This window comes from Falco punctatus (genome assembly GCF_963210335.1).
Source record: "Falco punctatus genome assembly, chromosome: 12".
Lineage (NCBI taxonomy): Eukaryota > Metazoa > Chordata > Aves > Falconiformes > Falconidae > Falco > Falco punctatus.
This window is the reverse complement of record NC_137592.1, coordinates 18,056,984-18,076,437: the sequence shown is the minus strand read 5'-3', so window position 1 is coordinate 18,076,437 and position 19,454 is coordinate 18,056,984. Positions and strand designations below refer to the sequence as shown.

The window sequence follows — 19,454 nt, the reverse complement described above, 5'->3', positions numbered from 1 at the left end:
AGTGAGGTGAGAATGTGTCCCTGGGACAGATGTGATGTGATCCCCCCCGAAGAGGACTTGGGAAGGGGAGACTGCCTTTGTAGTGCTGCAGGCTAATCCTTCATCCTGGACTCCGTTGTGTCCCCACTTGTGTCCTCTTCCTCTGTACCGCAAGTACCATTGTTTGGATGGAGTTTCAGGTGTTTTTTGCTGTCCTTCATGTGCTTGGGTTCCTTGTCTGTGTGTGGGGATGAGTGTCAGTACTGGATCCCTGTTCTGAGTTAGTCTGGTGGGTCAGGCATGGGACATCCCACTCCCCATGTCAAGGATGTTTTTCCCAGTCATTTTGTTGCTGTTTTGGTTTTACTGCTAAAACGAGGAAGCAAGGAGTTTAACATTTCAAGATGATAATTTAAATAGCTGCAGCTCCCAAAACCATGGGAAACACATGCCTTGAGATTTGCTTTATAAATCTGTTTGGAGTCAACCCTAAATGGCAGGGTATGCTCCCTGGCACCCAGTTCTTCCCATATAAACACTGGGGGGAGGTCACACAGTGACAGCCTTCGCGGCACTGACCATAGCCAGCCTGCAATGTTTACTGTCCAGAGCAACACGCCTATAGAAATGTTCCTGCCCTGCAAATTTGTGTGATGGTGAGAACTAGTGAACGGTGTAATTCCAAAAGCACTTAAGTAATGACTTGCTGTAGCTGCTACATATGTAAGATGTAAGGAGAAACAAAATTCACTAGAGTAGACACAAACACTGTATTTTCTGGGAAGCCGGGGGGGGGGGGGGGGTGGGGTGGGTGTTGCGGGTGGGGTTTTTTTCTCCCCAAGCCCCATAGCTTATCTGGCTTGTTTCTCTGTCTGTCCTGTCCCCTCTGGCCAGACTCCAGTTTGTAATTCTGTATTTTTTCCTGCTCGGCCTAACATCTTACGTTAAATGTTTGTTTTGAAGTTGCACCTTGTTTCTGCACAGAACATGTTAGTGATGCAAGACCTGCTGGGTAGGAGAATTTTCAGAATATAAAACACAGGCTGGGAGTCAAATGGTATTGGCTTGGCCCACCTACGTGCCCAAAATAAATTCAGACCTATAAATATCAGCAGTAAGAAAGTAATTCTTAGGGGTGGAAAATGAAATCTGTGCAAATATTTTGACAGTGCATGTGACTGACCAGTAGAGCAGCGTTCTCTGTCCCTTAAAGTTGCTTAAATTAACCAGATTGTTCTTTTAAAGAAATGCTGAGATTCAAATTGTATTAACTCAAGTGAATCCTGCAACCTCTGATCTACAGGTTAGACAAGTTGTTAGCATTCTTCCTTTCTGGGCTGACGAGGTCTGATGCTGTCCTTCATCCTTCTCCCAGAGCTGTTAGTAAGACACAGCTTCAGGGAAACATGTCTTCATTCAGGATTTTAATAAAACATGCTGTAATCATAGCAAATAAAACCCCTGTGTCTGCAGAGGCACAGGCCTGCACCCTTCCTCCACTCTGATTCAAACCTTAGTTGAAAATACAGCAGATCAGTGGACTTTCCTATGTCTTGTCACACTGTGGGTCTGTTTCGCTCACTGTGCTTTCAGAAAGGTTTTATCCAGTTTTTGTTCGTTAAAGCTATAAACAACCTCTTTTCAGCTGTGGTAAACATTTCTTGGTACATAATAAAGCTTTATTTAGTATCATTTATGAAAATTGCCTGTTAGATTCTTTATGATCTGCGATATGAGACCTCTTTAAGTGGAGAAACTGTGGTTGCGGTGTTCACCCATGTGGGTTGGTTCTGCTAGTGACTGTTATTCTTTTAGAGTCCTTAGAGATTTTTTCAATTTTTTTTCAAGTTTTCTTCAAAAGACTAGTGGGAGGGTCAACAGAAATAGGTGGAAGTCCATTGAGGAAATGATAATAAGGGTGGGTGGGGGGAGTGGAAGTTGGTTTTGGTGATTGTTATGCACAGTTGTGAATAAGATTGGATAAGATTAATTTTTAAAAAAATCAGGGATAAAATTAATAGGATGTAAATAAAGTGTATTCCTCTGAGGCTTGTTACTTTATAAATGGACCATTGACTAAAAACTCTGTTACACCAAGTTAAACCATATTTGTACAATTTAGACTGACTCCATTAGTTGTGCTGTGCCTTGCTCTTTAACTATTACTGTCGTTTCCCCTATGCATTACATTATAATGGTTCTTAGTCTTAAATGTATTTCACAGTAGCATATGGATGTCCCAGTAAAAGTTAAAAATTTATTAACGTTCTGTATTCTGTATGAAAGGACTTTCTCTCCCCCCCACCCCATGAAGGGATAAATATCTTTTTGTAACTACTTTTGGCCATAGCAGCATGTTTTGTACAAATATAGCTAACTATACTGGTGTATAAATAAAATTTGAAAGAATATGTTAATGCAAGAGGCACTGTTACCTTTTGGATTCAGCTTGTATCAACACACGTACATAGTACTGTCTTGTGGCTGCATCGTCCCTCTTCTGCACTAGCGTTTGGGGGAGGGTCACGGTACGATTGTTTCTCAGCATACCTCATCTTTGTCCTGTGTACCATCCCAGTTGTGTTTTCTAATACCGAAATAATCAGTTTGGGCAGTGAGTGTAGCTTCTTTTCTTTTTTTTCCTTTTCTGCTTCTCCCAATAAAGAAGTAATTTTTGGAACAATTGTGAAGTTCAGTTGATTGTTACATAATTTAGGAAAGAACAAGGAGAATAAAAATTGCATTTTCCAGGAACCACCATAAGAAGGCACAAGGTATATCTGACAAAACCACGTTGGTAGTTATTGAGGCTCTCAGTTCCAAACAGATGAGAGCACCCTCACCCCTGCCTTGGGAAGTACCATCTTTTTTGTGTAACTCGTGACCCCTTATGCAGGTACTGATACAGCTGCATGCATTTCAGCTTGCGTATCTTGGGCTTTCTTGCCAGAAATTGGATTGCTATACAGTTAGAATCAAAACAGTGAAATATTGAGGTACCACACCCTGACAGATGCAAAGTTCTGATAGGTATCCAAGACCTGCCTGGTTGTAATGTGTTTCTTGTTAAGTTAGCTGACCATTGTGAATTGTTTCAAATTGAACAAAAACATCTAGCTTCTTTTCTCGAAGAACTGAGCTTTGTCATAAACAGAACTCATTCCAGTTATTAGACTCCCACCTCTTCCCCTCTTGGGGTGATGTGACCATGATGGAGATGAGAATCAGGCCCAATATATGAATGTGTGCCTTGTTTGCTTAACTTAAAGGAGAATAAAAGCTCCAGCAGGAATAATGGCAAAATACTGGTATGTTAATTCATAGTTCTGAAGTACAAACCAGAAAATATGATAAAATGTGGCCATGTGAATTTAACTTTGTATACATACTGAATGCTTTCTTTGCTGCTTCCCATTTATCATCATCTTTTACTTTTGTCTGGAGTAACTATCCTTTGATGTAGATACATAGAAGTTTAAGGAGTTAGTAGACAGTAGTAGGAAAGGAAACAATAAAGCAAGAAACACCAGAGAAGGAAAACTGCATCCAGTTACTTTGTATTACAATGCAGACTGCCCTTATACCTGTTCCCTTTGGAAGCTTGTGTTTAGCGAGTAATTATTGAGGACGATGCATCAGAAGAGCTAGCGGCCATTTCCTGACAGAACCAAGCCTTAATTTTTAAAATATTTGAAATACTGCAGTTGAGTGTAGAGAGGCCACGAATGTTTCCTCCTTGAGTACTGGGGTTTCAGTGTCCCTCTGGCTTCTGCTGCAGCAGCACAGTAGTGGGTGCCGAGAGGCAGGTCAGCAGTGAAAAAGCTCCTCAGGTCTTTGCCAGGAGCTGAAGCTGGGTGTGGGTGGGTAGAGAAGGCACTGATTGCCCCAGATTACATCACTCCAGACTGATTTTAGCTGTAAATTTAAAGGAATTTCCTAACTTTTCTGAAGTGACTGCTGTTTTTCTGGCCAGGTAGCTGAAGTAGCCTGACTCTTTGGTTTAATCTGTTTCCCTCGTAGTAACCAAATACAATTTATCACAGCTCAAGCTACTAATCTTTGGTATTTATCAACTTAAACTAGCAATAGACTTGAATGCTAATGAGAAATCAAAATCACAGCATGCAAAGTTATCACTATTCCAGTTTACCCAATAGCTTAATTAAGAGGAGATGGACAATTAAAGAGCTACTGCATACAATAACAGCTCCCTGAAAAGAAAGCAGGAACTAAGAACGAGCCGTGTCCCAGGATGTTTGTACAGGCAAAACTCACACCCCAGAGGGCGAAAAACGTAGCTGGCTCTCAGGATCTGCACTTCATCGTTGTTGCAGGAAATGGAGGAAACTGTGTTACATGGAATGATCAAAATTTAGAGCGTCTGTATTGTTATTCTCAAGAATTATTATTCCTTGCTTGCCAAAGAAATGGTTGTTCAATCTGTCTTCCGGGACATCCATCTTCTTACTGTGAACAGCTACAAATCGCCACCAGATAGAGTGGGAGAAACCATTAACTTTCATCATAACTGAGCACACATTAAAATGATTAAGGTCCAGAAAGTAAAGAAGGGTTGGCATTATTTCACAAAGATTTTATTGCAAGAGCTGCTTTCTTAACTGTATTGTAAGGTGTGACACTTTGGAAGGACAAGGCATGACTGACTTACAGCCAATGGCGCAAAGTAACTTTAATGATCGTTTTGCATGTTCTCTAAAGGAGACAAAATGTTTTCATTTAGAGTTGGTGTGTGCTACCACTGCAGACTTCAGAGCATCCAACACAGAGATCCTGCGCTTGAAACGAAGTGACGCAAAGTGGCCAAATTTCCTTTGTAGATGCTCAGCTGTCTTTATATACTGACCCTGGGAGTAAGGGTGCTGTAGAGGCATCATCACAGAGCAGCCCCGAGCCTCTGGAGAAGGAGGAGCTCTTTTCATGTTTCGAAGGGTAGGTGTGTGTGGGGGGGTGTCACCTGCTCAGTCTTTGCTCTGTTGGTAAACCTTGCTGACTGCGATGGAGACAAACCTGTGTAAGAGCATGGCCTCCACACCTTCAAAGGCTGGCCTCCATTCTTAGACTGTCTGCTGATTTCATAGACTCCTTTCATTATGGATTTGCTTTATTGTTCCTTTTCAGTCTTGCAGCTGTTTTTTGTCTTAAGTATTAGTTCTAGCTAATGTTTTCATTGGCAGAATTAGCCAGAGATAGAGAGATTGTAGCTGAAATGTATTGTGGAGGGCCGTTCACTTATATAGCAATTTTTAAAATTGTAGCAATATATTTACTTGGTGATCCCTATAAATTCTCGCTGTTGTTTATTTACTAGCCAATACAATTTTAAATTTTGATTACTTTACTCTGGAAATCAAGATGTCTAATTGAGTCAGCTTACATAGAGGGCCTGGAAGTGTGTGAGGGAACAAGGGTGGTGGTGGAGGTTTCAGTGGATGCTTGCAGACCTCTTACATGGCTCCATTTGGTGAAGATTTCTGCGTCTTTATGGCTTGCTGATCTCTTTTCAGAGGTTGGAGAACCTGCAACATAATAAAGGGTGGGCTGTTTATTTTCCCTGTGTTGTTTTTATGTACTGAAATATTGTAGTGAAAATTGCTGGGTGGGGTGTAATGAATGTTTTCAAAGACCGTCCTTTGAAAGAGGCTTTTTTCCAGCCCTTGGTGGTCACCACCCATTTTCCTGTGCTGTGCCCACCTCCCTCATCGTTCCTACCCACAAAGGCCCCTGGTGTGAACCTGTCAGCAAATGCACCAGTGACAAGATAAAATGTTGTGGGATATTGGTCCCAGCCTGCCGAAGCACGGGGCAGGTTTCACCGGCGAATGTCAGGTGGTGGTGCAGGAGAAGTAACACATTGTAAAACGCAGGTTTTGTCAACAGTGTCTGGTGTGAGTCTCTCAACTCTTTACGGTTGAGTGAGCTTGAGGCTGAAGCGTAGGTACGCACGCCACTGACAGTAAAGTCATGTGATGCCAGCGTTTGTCCCTTGGGCTTGAAATAAAGCTTAATTGAAATATTGGCCTCGTTTACCTGCAGTTGCGCCATCTTGATAAATAATGCTGGTTCTGGTGTGGTGTGGGCTGGGATGTGGTCAGTTCCCCAGCTGAAAAATGAGGCTGGTTTCGAGTTTAACTTCTACCCTACCCCCCCACCACCACCACCGCCTGCAAATTGCACTTTGTTCGCCTTTAGCTTTAACCCGCTGGCAAAGAGATAAAGCACATCCTTTGGTATGTGTTTTTTAGAGTAGGTAAATAGTTGGGTTATCTGAAAACAGATCTTAGCAATACCTGCTGAGCTTCTGAGCAGCAATGTGTATGGACCTCTAGACTGGCTGTCAAAATAGACTGATTGCTACAAGTAATGCCACAAGATAAGGATCTGCAATCTCTTAAACACAAATCATTGATAGAGATCTCAGGTTGTGCATTGCCATAGCCTTATCCCCGCTGCTGCAGTGCGATTCCAGCTCTACCTGTGCTGCAGGGACTCTTAAATGTGTAAGTGGAAACTGTGGAAAAAAGTGAAGTGGTACATTTATCACGCCCCCACAACCCCCCAAAAAAAATTTGCTGATTTGAAAGGAAGTTCAGTTTTGGTGGATGTTGAAACAGTCCTTTCTATTGTATTGTTTAGTGGGTTTGGTGGTGGGCTTTTTTAGTTTGCAGGTTATCTCTGAAGCTTGCCCTATCTTGGCGGTTATCAGAGTCGATTGCCACAGGGAAGGAATCCATGATCCTGTAGGTTGATGGAGCAGAGCAGTGCAAAACTGTTCAGGGGAGGGAAGGCTGAGTTTAGATGACTTTGTGCCTCTCAGTTTGAAATTTGGCCATATCCTGGGCTGCTTGCTTCTCTCCAGATTTCCCTATTATTTGAGAAGACAGAGGAGGTGTTTCACTGCTGTGTTTTAAGCATGGGCTGCAGCAGCTTTACAGGGGCGGTACAGAGCTGTCCTGACTCTGACTGGCTCTGAGGCTTGCTGAGCACACAGTGAACCAGGAGCAAGAAACTGCTTTGCTTGAGAACTAAGCCATGAGAAAATCTCTCTGCCATCTAGCCCCAGTGCAGGGAATGGGACGAAAAGGCAAAAAGGCAATGAATGCCTCTCTCTGCTCAAACTGCTGATCAAAGAGCAGCCTGGTATCTTCTCTGCACGCCATGGGCCTTGCGTGGTTCCACGGGGCTGTGCCTTGCCCTGGGAGCAGCGTGTTCAGCACGTCCACCAAGGTACCAGGCTCGTGCTGGCGTGGCGACCGCGGGACGGGCTGCACTCACAGCATCGTAAAATAATCCAGGACCAGATTAATGGCTGCTGAAATCCTAATACTTATCTTTCTGGTTCAAGGTACTCATAAAACTACAGAAAAAATGGTGAAACATAAATCCTGTAGACGTTGTTTTGCTTACTGTGATTAAATTTATCAGGCTCTGGTGACATATTGTGAACCTAAATGCTTTTAAAAAAATGTAAGTGCTCCAACAGCCTCAGTAAGGTTTTCAGCAGTGAACTCCCAAGATACTATTTAGTTGCTGTGACAACTTCAATATTCACAATGACACTTGCTTTAAATTGCAGGTGCAATTTAGTAGCTGCATTAAATGCAGATAGTGGTATAAGAAATTTAAAACTGTATATTATATTAAAACTGTGTAATAGTTTTTGTCACGGCACCACCTTTTTTTCAGCAATAAATGCCAGGAATGTTCATGAAAATAAATAAAATACAAATGCAGTACAGTTTAATTATTAAGACTAAAGGTACCATCAGAGCTTCAGACACTGGAGAAGTTAGTCCTACATGTGGTTTTACAGTTTGTATGGAATTTATACTATCTGAAGAGCTGTGTTTCCCATTCAAGAAAACATATTCCTGGCTGTCTTACTGTCAGCTGTGGTGGTCCTAGGGTGACGTGGGCTTAGTGAATTGTAAAGATGCTCAAAGACACCAGAAGTTTGGTATTCACTTAGGCCTCATCTTTTGATACTCTAATGGTACTAGCCAAGTCCTTTGAAAAGGCCTGATGAGAATGGAAACAAGTTCCTCACCCTTAACAAGAACTCTTCCCTCGACTGTCCCTGAGACGCTCCTATTTCTCGTTTTCCTGACTTCCATTTAGCTTTTGGTTTTAAACTTAGAGGGAGGAACTGCAGGGCATATTGGTATGGCGGTAGGTGCCAAGATTTACTGAAGTAGCAGTGATTTGTTATTTAGTGGGTATGTGCAGAAACACAAGAAAAACTCCCGTCAAACCAAGGAGTCAGCGATGAATTACTCTAAGTTAGGGCAGCTTTAGAGGAAGGGTGGAAAGTATTTCATTTCCTTATTTTTGTAATAGCCCTTTCTGTTAGTAGCTTTTCTTGTTACCTTTGAAATCTTATTTCCGCTATTAACGAATTCCCCATTTTGGCATTGTTTGTGTTAGTTTTGTCTGTGCACTGGGTACCGTATCCCAATGTGCAGCAATGCTGCTTTAGCACTTGCCTGCCATAAGCACTCCACAGCTTTTCAAGCCATTTTTTTTTTTCCCTCTGTCCAAGAATAACCCTGCATCCTTCCCTTTTCTGTGGCTCTTGTTGGTGTGCCGAACCTGGGCACCTGGCATCTTCTCAGATTTTATAAATTATTATTTTCACTGGAAAGATGTGTAAGGAGGGATTTGTATGCATGGTTTCATTCGCAGCTTTCATAGTTTGGCTCAAGTTCCTGGTGAGCAAGCAAATTGCTGCTTCTAGCACTTTTTATTTACTGACGGTCATGTTTATTACTTTAACAGAGGGGGCTTTCAAAAGCACACCATACCATCCAGAATAAACTACTTGACAGGTAGAATGGTTACGAATACTTTTTAAAGGAATTTTAAGGCAAGTAAGCATGACCGCTGGCTGCTTGGTGTCTGTGTAAGCACATCTCTGGGGCTGTCAGGCAGTGTGGTTCTGAGATAGCTATTGAGTGCCTCACAGTCAGCAGAACTCCTTTTTAGATATTACTCTGGTTCAAATCACCTAGGGATTCACTGAGCAGAAGGTAAAGCAAAATTATGAATACGCAGCAGAAAATGGATTTTCTAGTTTGAAATAAATCTTTGTTGTTATCTAAGATAGTACTGTCAAAATATTTTTATTGGGTTTTCCCAGGTTTGAATTGGAAAATCTTTTTTATGCTAAGCATCTGATCTTTTTTTCATTTATCTGTACTGTAAAATATTTTCTTATCTTTGCATCCCTAGAATGTATTTTTCTTGTTCTGCACGTTAGCATTTGAAGCTTTAACTCTAAACCATTTCAAATGAACATTTACTACAGAAATTTTGTGTGACAGCTTAATTAACTGTGGATTTTTGACCTTTAAAGTGCTGGAGCTAGAAACATTTAATAACCGGCCATTGGATATAAAGTAATATGCTTGTTGTTTTACTAGCTTGCATACATGGCAGTTTGTAGCAAAGTCCAAGGGTCATGAAGTAAACTCAAGCGAGTCAATCTGAACTATGTATTTCAAAGCATTGTACGAATGTGTCACACAGTATGTGAGCACCAGTGAAGGCTACCGGGTTACATGTGAGGTATTTTTATGCGAGGTGTGGATTACAATTTCTCTAAAACCTTTTGTGATCTGGAGCCTACAAGGTGGGAGTGTAATTCAGTGCGATTACTGTGCTGCCTGGTCTCGAACAAGCAAGCGTGTGCGTACACAACCAATATCAACCCACATGGACTCGTTGAGAGCAGCGAAACCCTGAGCAGAAGATTGCTATTTGGGCAAGTCCCCTCCATCAGCTTAAAGGAGGCCACCGATGTCCTTGACAGAAGGGAGGATCGCTGAAGCTGAGCACCGGGCACCGTTGTTAGCTGAGTGGGTACCAAGGGCTTTGAGGGGGTAACTGCGTGCGGGAAGGACCAGGGAGTGTTTGGGTGGAGCTGGTGGGCAGGGATTGCTGGTGGAGATCAAGTACCAGTAGGATTGGGACTGCAGAGAGTGAGTATAGTCACAGTAAGTGGAATCGGGACCGAACCCTCAGGTCAGCCCCGGCCTGCTGTGCTGAGGAGGGTTGTGTCGGTGCCTAACCCTGCTTCAGACCCCTGACTGACACCATATGCCTGCATATAAGCTCCCATATGGGGGTGGTCTGTGCACCCCAGGGGTTGCAAGGCTGATGCCCACTGTGTCTGGGTGGCAGGGACCTCAGGCGGGTGCCCAGGCAGGGCAGTGGCAGTAGCACAGCCCCCGGGCCAGGCTGGCTGCCCCAGCATTTCTCCTGGCTGCTGGGGTCCAGGGCCATCACGGCAGTGAGCAGCGGGAAGACAATCCTAAGCTAACATGATAGTCTTGCAAGGTTATTTAAGCCAGATCAGTTATGTGGGGCTTCAGGTTTTGCCAATAAGTTGCTGTGCCTGGACTTTCCAGTCCTGCAGTAAGAGAGACTTGGGAAAGCCAGATTATGATCTTCACACTGGGTGTGCAAGACATCATCCGCAGGCATTCCCGTGATTCAGCGAAGCTGTGTCGCAAGGGGCTGTCAGAGATGAGCAAGGGGATAGGAATCTGGCTCCTGGGACCCCAGCACGGCATTCCTACACCCCTTTGGACGCACACACTCTGTTCCCGTGCATGAGTGTACCCTTGGACCAGCTTGTTTGGGTTCTTGGGGAGAAGCATGGAAAGCTTCCGCTCCTGAAAATTCGGGAGCTTCACCTGGGAGGGCAAATACGTGCCAGTTGTTTGTCATCTTTGCTCACATGTGTCAGCCCGTGAATTCTATTTTCAGAGTGCAAGCTAAACATGCCAGGAGGGAGTGGGAAATCATGTAAACATGGGGGTACAGTGCCACACTTGTGTTCCGTGGCAGGGAACTGCCTGCACCAACTTAACTCTTCCATTCCCTATGGCTTGCCCATGTGTAAGCGCTGCAGCCCTGGAGCATCGTCTGGCAGCCCTGGGAGAGTCCTTCCCAGGAAGCGGTGCCTTCCTTTCCCTTCTCCTCGAGCCTCCTGACCACCTTCTGTGCAGCCTAGTCCTGGATGGAGTCCCCAGGCCCATCCCTCCGCTCCACCTCCCTGTTTCCAATGGAGATTTGAGCTAGAACTTTCCTTTCTTGCCATTTTATTGGGAATGGTCATGCTGGGCTTGCAATGGGAGGGTGTGTGTGGCCGAGTGGGGTCTTATCCTGCCGGGTCCTGGGACTCCTAAGAGAATGAGTGTCGGAGAGCCCCCAGGAGGGTTCCCCTGCAGCACCCCCACGCCTCACACCCACGTACGGGCGGCTTCATTTGGGGTGGCTTTCTCCTGTCTCTCTCCCTTCTGCATTTTAAAGAGCCTGACACAGGTTGGGTGAGCAAGGTTGCTGCTGCCGCTTGCGTCACTTTCTCCGGGCAGTGACGCACACGTGTGCTCTTTTTTGGCCACGTAAGTGGGTGGCTTATGTGCTGGGAGGGAATGATTCATAAATTAGCTACAGCCCCAGCCTTTTCTCTGTTGCCCTGATGATGTGTGAAGAGGGTTTGGTGTCAGCCTTTCTTCCTGGCCTTCCAAGGGGCAGGCTGCTGGGTAGTTATGTTTTTGCTCCCTGGCTGTGGGTAGTTCAGCCTCGCCCGGGGTAAAACGCTGATCCCGTGCGTAAAGTGGGGGTAACTGCAGGGAGAGTGAATGGCCGGCTCTCTGCGCAGGGAAACCATGAAAATGCTGCTTTTTGCAGAATTCTGTCACTCATCTGCAATTCTTGGAGGCTTTTGCAACCAGGAGGAGCAAGCACAGAAGGACTGTCTTTGGCAGGGGAGCCTGGCTGAGGCGGGGGCTGCGGGGGGCTGCGGAGGCTGCCTGGCTCGGCGTGCCGGCGCGACTTCAGGGTGCCCTGAGTGAGGGAAGGTGGGGAGGAGAATTACCGAGGTTCAGGAAGCCACAGGGGGAAATGCTTAACAAGCAAATTGTTTGTTTGTTTAAAATGATAATGGGTGAGCAAGAAAGTCTTTTGAAAGCAACCAGGCAGGCGGATTCCTCCCTTGTTTTCTGATGTGAGAAAGCTCTTGTGTGGCGTGTAATGAGCAACGATTGAAGAGAAACTGAGCACAACGATCAGCAGCAGTGTTGAGGGGCGGGAAAAAAATAATTCTCTGCTCATAGCATTGGTTATTAGAAACCTTGAGCAAGCCATAGTTAATGAAACCAACTTGTCCCATTAGCCACATTTCAAAATTATATTTACAGAGGTTAGCTAAACTAAATATTTTTCTCTGCAGCTGACATGGCGTCATGAGAGACCCTGTCTTATACAACCCTTTTTTACTGCATGAATTGCAACACAGCTTTGGCCTTAGTTCCCAGCATTTCTTATTTAAATGAGGAGGGATTGGACCTTGTTTTGCCCAAGTTGGTTCTGATGTGAAAATTGTGGGGTATAGATTTAGATCGGAGCTCGAACGTTTATGGCTCCAGTTAAATTTTCCAAGCTGCAATTGGAAATTCTCACAAATATTGCTGCGTAGGTTTTGTGCTGTTTGGTTTTATTTTGTTTCTACTCTTTGTTTTGTTAGTAGAATTAGAAACTCAGGAGATTTGTTCCCAGTCTAGCATCTTTGTAGACACGTTTTTCTTTAGAGAGCAAGACATAACTCTGAAAGAAGCATTGGTGTAAGCTTCTCAAGTGGCTATTCCATTCTCAGAACCTGCCCCAGGAGGACACAGGGCATTTTCTGTTTTACCTTCTTGGACATCTGTACGAAGGGGCTTTTTTTTACGTGGATGGGGTATGAGCCTTGCTTGGCAAGGAGAAAAGTAAGGAGTTAGTGTCACAATATGAATATCTCATCTTTTAGATTCAGACTTGGGTGGGTCAGTGTTTACTCTGGCGATGCCCCTGAAGTAATTATCAAAGTTGGATCTTGCCGTTATGTACTGAAATGTGTGTAGGTCTCCTTCTGTGCACGCATCCTGTGACAGATGCTATATTAGAAAATATTCACCTCAGGCAATATAATTGTGAAAGAGCTTTGCCGAGGGCTGATCATGGATCTTGAGAAGATACTGTAAGAGTTTATGAGGCCCCTTGCCCTGTTAGCACACCCACTGGTGAGCACCTGCGGTCATCATATCTGATCCCGATGCATGTGCCTAGCTTCACGTGTTTTGCAGCACGAGGGCCCTGCTGATATGCTGTGAGCATGTTCCTGCTTTGGACGAAGATGCCGAATGCCCAGCCTTACCTTACTGTAACTCTACCCTTAGCATTTAATGCGCACACAGGCTATTTTTCCTTCTTCCTAATTTACAAAGCCACCTGTGGTTTCAATGCTAGAAGCTTTTGTAGGCAGATTAGCTCTTTAGAAATGGCTGTTGCCTTTAGAATACATTTTAAAAAGAGTATTAATACTCTTTTTCTGTTTTATGCAGTTTTACATTACACAGTCATGACAGGAACAGTTTCTAGGATTAAGTGCTGTGATTAACATTTGTTTTCCTCATCATCTTCACACAACAGAATATATTTATTGGAAACACTCTGTTTTGGTAGGATTTCTTCTTTTTCTTTTTGGTTGATCCATATTTAATTTATGGGCTCATTATTTTAGAGTGATGTTGGAAAAAGCAGGTTATAAGCTGCTTCATTTATAGGCACGCTTGCAAAGGGAGAGCTACTGGTGATGATTCTAGAAATGAAGGCACAGCCACAACGGCAAAAATGGTGGGGCTGATCTACTCCACTCCTGTCCTGTGCTCATTCAAGCTGCATTGTTTGCATTGGTACAGTATTGCAGGAATCTGCCTCAAAAGAAATATATTCTGTGTTGGTGTGAATAAGATGCAAAACCTCAACTTGTGCAAGTGAAGGAAACCTGTAGTATCAGCAGAGCTACATGGGGTTGAAATAGCTGGTGGGTTTTTTAATGCATTCAGGTTCTTCGTGTTCTGAAATAAGAATTGTACTTTATAAAAGAACCTTAGAGTCAGTGGAGTTTCCTCTTAAACAGTCTTATCCCAGATCCGTTATAAATGTATCCCTTGTGTTTCTTCCATGTTAAATTTAGCTTTATGTCCCTCGGTGACTTAATTTTGCATACTTGCTTCATGAAATGTCTTCCTCTTCATTATTTCCTGCTCTTCTGTTCTCTGCAGAGTTGAAGGAGGTTGGCTCTATCAGTCATGTTACTTTGCTCAAAAAGGAATCTGTTTTCATAGACAATGGAGAGATGGTGATTTAATCAGAATAGTTTCTATGAAGGAGGGATTTCTTGCAAGCAAGAGTATTTTCTTTCCCATTTTGTGCCCTTCATGGTCAGGAAAAGGTGGTTTTCCAGAATAGCATTGGATTAAGAGCTGAGACAGTTGCATATACACATGCAGTTGGATACCCTTTTGCTACTTTTATTTTTATGCAGGGTACAGGCATTGAGGCTCTATGATGTTGAAATATCTATGACACAGCCATATTTTTCCAGCTTTAAAATGGAATCCCAGAGTATTTTTTAAGTAAATGAATTGAGATTGAGCTTTATTTTTAGCATTTCCTGAATCCCAGGTTTGCTATTTCATTTCAGTTCTCTCACCTAAGACAGATCTTGATCCTGTTGCATGCAGCCAGGATTCAGAGGGTCTAAAGATGGACTTGTATAGAAATGAGCCCTTTCCAGCTGTGGTAGTCCTCTCATAATTCCCTTTATAAAAGGAGCAAAGAGATATTAAAGTCTGGTCAATTGATTTAAACCAGTTGACAGAATGGATTCATTACTGAGAAGAATTACTCTTGTAAATGCCTCTCAAGTTGTGAATTGCATTTGAATTTGCTTTTTCCTTTCTCTTCTCTATCAGGAGCAGTTCTGAACGGAGGAAGGAAAAATCAAGAGATGCAGCAAGATGCAGAAGAAGCAAAGAGACCGAAGTTTTCTATGAACTGGCACATGAGCTGCCTCTGCCCCACAACATCAGTTCCCACCTGGACAAGGCATCCATCATGCGCCTGGCAATCAGTTTCCTACGCACTCACAAGCTTCTGTCTTCAGGTAAGATCTGGCTAAAATAATTTGCCAGTGCTAGTTGACGGCAGCTTGGTAAGATTGTACATGTTCTCTGAATGCAGCCTCCTAAAGTGAGAACGGGACACAACTGCTTGTGTTATGAGAATACAATTAAATTTAAAGATAGTTTGGTGTGGGTTTTTTTCATCAGAATTATGTATATTTTGATTGGGTTAGAAAATCGGAGTGGTATTAGTCATATAAGGTCTTCATTACCAAAATCACAACTGGTACAGTTTTGTCTCTCTAAAAAAACCCCAGCACTCAAAACCTTTGAATGTAGTTTATTGAGTTCTGTGTTACAAGATTTTAAGCTTTTAAGAGTTTAATCAGAATTCAAACATATGCCTTAAGCTTCCATGCTGAAACAAGTGAATTTTGATTTGGTGTGGCAAGTACATTTGTGCCAGCACATTCAAAAGAGAGCTGGGAAGTTCTGAAGGCCCACTGCTTCGTTTGAAAGGCTTAATCGTGCTACAAGGTGGCAATGAGCAGCAGGTGGATTGTGTATGATGAGGTAGACTAAGACGGCTAAAGCAAACAACTCTTAAATACTTGACACGGATGGATTCTATGTAATCAGAACCTTGCTCATGTTGGACTCGTATGAAATGTGAACCAGTACCGTTTTCATAGCCTGTGAAAACTGGTAAAATTCACAGCATTCTTATTTTGCACCTGTATTTGAATAATCACCTCTGTGGAAATCTGTGGTTTGAGTAGCCTGTAAGATCAATGAAAACAACTGATGTTTCTGGGGGAACTTTCACATGGTGACCTATAAGTGCCAAGAATACGTTAACAAAACAATGCCTGCATTGTCTGTGAAAGGTAAACCCGAAATTTCATCTTGTCCTTCATTAATGGCAAAACTCCCAATAAGGTCACGATTGCACTTCCTTGCTTCAGAATACTGAGTCATACCATAACAATTTCTTTAATCAATGTTATTAGGAAGTATCTCATTTTGTGGATGAGTACGCTGTTAGTTGGTTGATGGTCAGTCTCAAAGATATGACGAATTCAACTCTGCTTCTGTGTGCTCTGGAATTTTTGTAGCTTTTTTGGCTTCTGCTAAGACTACTGTATAAAATGTGGGTATTTTTATCTTAGCATATAGAATGTGGTTTTAATGTCTGTGAAAAGTAAAGTTTATTTGCTGAAGAGAGTTTGGAAATAATCTCTGATTTTGTAATTAATACTCGAAGAAGTTTCAGAAATAGATAAATGTTCTTAGATGTGCCATATACCAGGCCAATTGTTAGACACAGCTTCAGCTTTTCAAATATTTATAAGGCATGAACTAAAGACTGGCACAGCATAGGAGAAGCAAACTCCTGAAGGGCTGTAACAGATAACATAAATAATGTGTCTGTGAAACTTGACATGAAATAGTTTGATGCTGTCATTGGAAAAAATACTTTTGCTCACCTGGAAACTGCTAAGATTAAAGCAAACTCTTCAAATACATCTACGTTTCCTGATAAGGGAAAAAAATCTACAGATAAAACATTTGTCTTAGTGCTTCTGTGGTGTTAAGGCTTAAGCTCATAACATCTGATAGTGATGGCCACTCGATATATGTGTATAATATTCATACATACATGATTTTGCTGTGACTGTGTTGGAAAAACAATGTGATTGTGTAGCTGATTTACATTTTCTTGAAGTACTGCCAGTACTCAGCAGTTAGAAAGGAATCTGGAAATGAAATGTTACAGTAGGAAGAGGCTGTGATTTAATATTTCAGGGTTTCTCTGTGTTAGTTATTTGCTTAGCCTTAAATCTGATGCACTTCCCCAGTCTAAATACTACCTTAGAGTAAGTCCTCTCATTAAAATTTGTGTTGATAGTCAAATGCAGAATCGTCCATGGCTGCATCTTTAAACACTGGAGATGTAGATAAGGGTTTCAAAATCTTCAACACTTCTATTCTGAGGAACTGAACTTACGGTACTTTAAAGGGACTGATTTTCTGGAAGAGTTGGGCGTTATTTTCTGATAATGAGAATACATTGAAATGAGAGATCTCAAGCCAAAAAAAAATGTTCTGCTACTTCTGTTCTGACTATAGCTAACATTTAATTTAAATTTTATAACTTTGATTGTCAGTCTTTCTAAGGACAACAGCTTTCACTAGAAGGCCATCCAATTTGATTCAAAGCAATAGGGTTTTGGTACAGCTTTAGGTTCACAGATGAAGCGGTTTGCTGCTCATCACGTTTTGATGAGAGTGTGGAACCCAGACTTGTGTGATGCCTGTCCACACTCGTTCTCACTTTTGCTCTGGACCCTTTCAGAGCTCCAAGCAAAACTGCCCCCATTTCACGTGCATGTTTAGCAGACTGGAATTTGGTCCTTAATTCAGTGTTGCATTTGAGGAGCCTGATTTGACTGACAGGGAGCACAGGGGTTACTGTGTCGTTGACAGGTGAACGGGGAAATGGGGAGGTGGGGGACTGCAATGTGGATGAGAAGCAAATGCCAGCCCCACCCCACAGACCCTCTCTTTGCTTTGTTGTCTTCACGGAAATAGTTTTGATTATTTGGGCTAGATATAAATATTGCCACTTAACTCCGGTTTACACTATTTAGGCTAGACACACTTAGTGTAAACTGGAGTTAAGTGGGAGTATTTTTTCTGTCGTTAATTAGGACATTAAAATAACTTACTGCATTTATAGAGATATATACGCACACAGTGTCACTAAAGTAAGCTTGCAGTGCACTTTGGAAAATGCATCAAAAGACAGCACAGAAAAAGCTGCTGCTTGATTAGCGTTTTTCTTGTTTATTATTGATTCTATCAAAATCTACTGGTACACCATATTTTATTTCATATTACTGTTTGTGGGCACAATTCTCAAACATGAAGACATCTCTTCGTTTCACGGCAATTTTGCCTGGAGCAGACAGAGCAAGGCCCTTCCCAGGACTGCATCCTCATCTTTCTGTAAACTGATGCTCCAGATGGGATTTCAGAGACTGCCACAGGCAAACTGCCAGCCTCAGTCCACTGGCAGAGTGTCTCATGCCCCTTCCTATTATTCCCTGACTCGGAATAGGGCTTTTCACTTGTGTAACTTGGGCTGTTTTACTAGCTGTGTCTGCATAATGATTATTTATCTGTCGGGAAGCCAAGACCTAGGGAAATCTATGCCCACATTCTTCCAGCAGGTGAATGGCAATGCCCATGAATCTGAGCCCTCATTGAGAGCTCTCCTGCTACGTGCCTCCGAAAATCCTGGCTTCTGGATCGCAGGGTGCACGTCTCCTGCAGGCACTGCAGGGCCCAAGCTTGGCCCTTGTATCCTATCATAATAGGAAATAGCTGGTTGTATATCTCAGAGTTCAAAAGGGTAAAAAATACCAGGTTTTGCTTTTTAAAAGTTGCTGCTTTACTTAGTAACACATTTCCCTTTGATTTTCACAGTAGGCAATTCTGTGTGGGAATGTTGGAGAGGAAGCCTTTAACATTTAGAAATGCAGGCTGTTCGTCTGACGGCCTGATTGAGATTAGCATCACAGGAAGCAACCTGAAACAATAGCTTTATAATACTGTTTCCATGTTGTGCACAGAACAGTACCTGGTATAATTGGAATGCGAAGTAGAAATATCATTTAATTATGATCATCTTAAGTATTTTTCAAGATGTCTCCTAATTCCGTTGGCATAATACATTTTTGCCCTCATCACATTCAAATGTTTGGGATAAATTTAGAACTGATCTTTGTTCATTTCAAGTAATGGTTTTGATCCCATAAAGCTGCTGCTGAAAATAGCATGATGCTTATCGGTAGTGGAGCTTTTGGATTTGGGATCTCATGTCCTCTAGTATAGTCAGAAAAATTGATAGCGGTACTTGTCCCTTATTATTCTCTAGTTTAGCTGGTAAATCAGCCGAATGCTTTGGGGGGGTTAGTAGATTGCAAAAGAGAAGTAACTGTGTTTTGCTAAACAATGGCTGTCTTGGTTAACAGCTGACATCGTGATAGTTGCTAAGGCTGCCTCAGATAGTCTCTTTTAGGCTGAATATGAGGAAAAGAATCCATTTTAGGAAGCCCATGTAGGCATTAGCATGTGGTGCAAATAATTTTAAGTGTTTATTTGGACCACACTGGTGCTAAAGGCCTTACAGAACTCTTTAGTACCAGTGAGTTTCTGTGTGCCAGGACTACAGACTCTTTAGTCAGGCTAATCAGGCAAACACAATTTTATGAGCTTTCTTTAATTCCATCCCAATCGTGTGGCCACCCGGGTGTCTTTTCTGCGCAGACATCCAGCAAAGGAAACTGGATGGGAGTTGCTCCTGTGCAGGCAGACAGCAGCAGAGATGGGGAGGGAACAGGGAAGCAGACGGGAAGTTGTTTGGGAGAAGGGAGGCCACAAGGAAGCCAGTGTGAAGTTGTTTCAAGGGAGGGAGACAAGAAAGCCGGAAAGCCAGCAGGG

At 42.8% G+C, this 19,454-nt stretch overlaps 1 protein-coding gene across 6 annotated transcripts in view; it reads left to right on the top strand.

Annotated features, from left to right (window-relative positions):
• Window positions 1–19,454, top strand: part of EPAS1 (endothelial PAS domain protein 1) — a 79,132-nt gene that overhangs the window by 28,399 nt on the left and 31,279 nt on the right. For all 6 annotated transcript variants that reach the window (XM_080408297.1, XM_080408300.1, XM_080408295.1 and 3 more), the window contains exon 2: window positions 14,799–14,989. In XM_080408297.1, coding sequence (XP_080264423.1) covers window positions 14,799–14,989 — 191 coding nt within the window. The remainder of the gene's footprint in view (window positions 1–14,798; window positions 14,990–19,454) is intronic.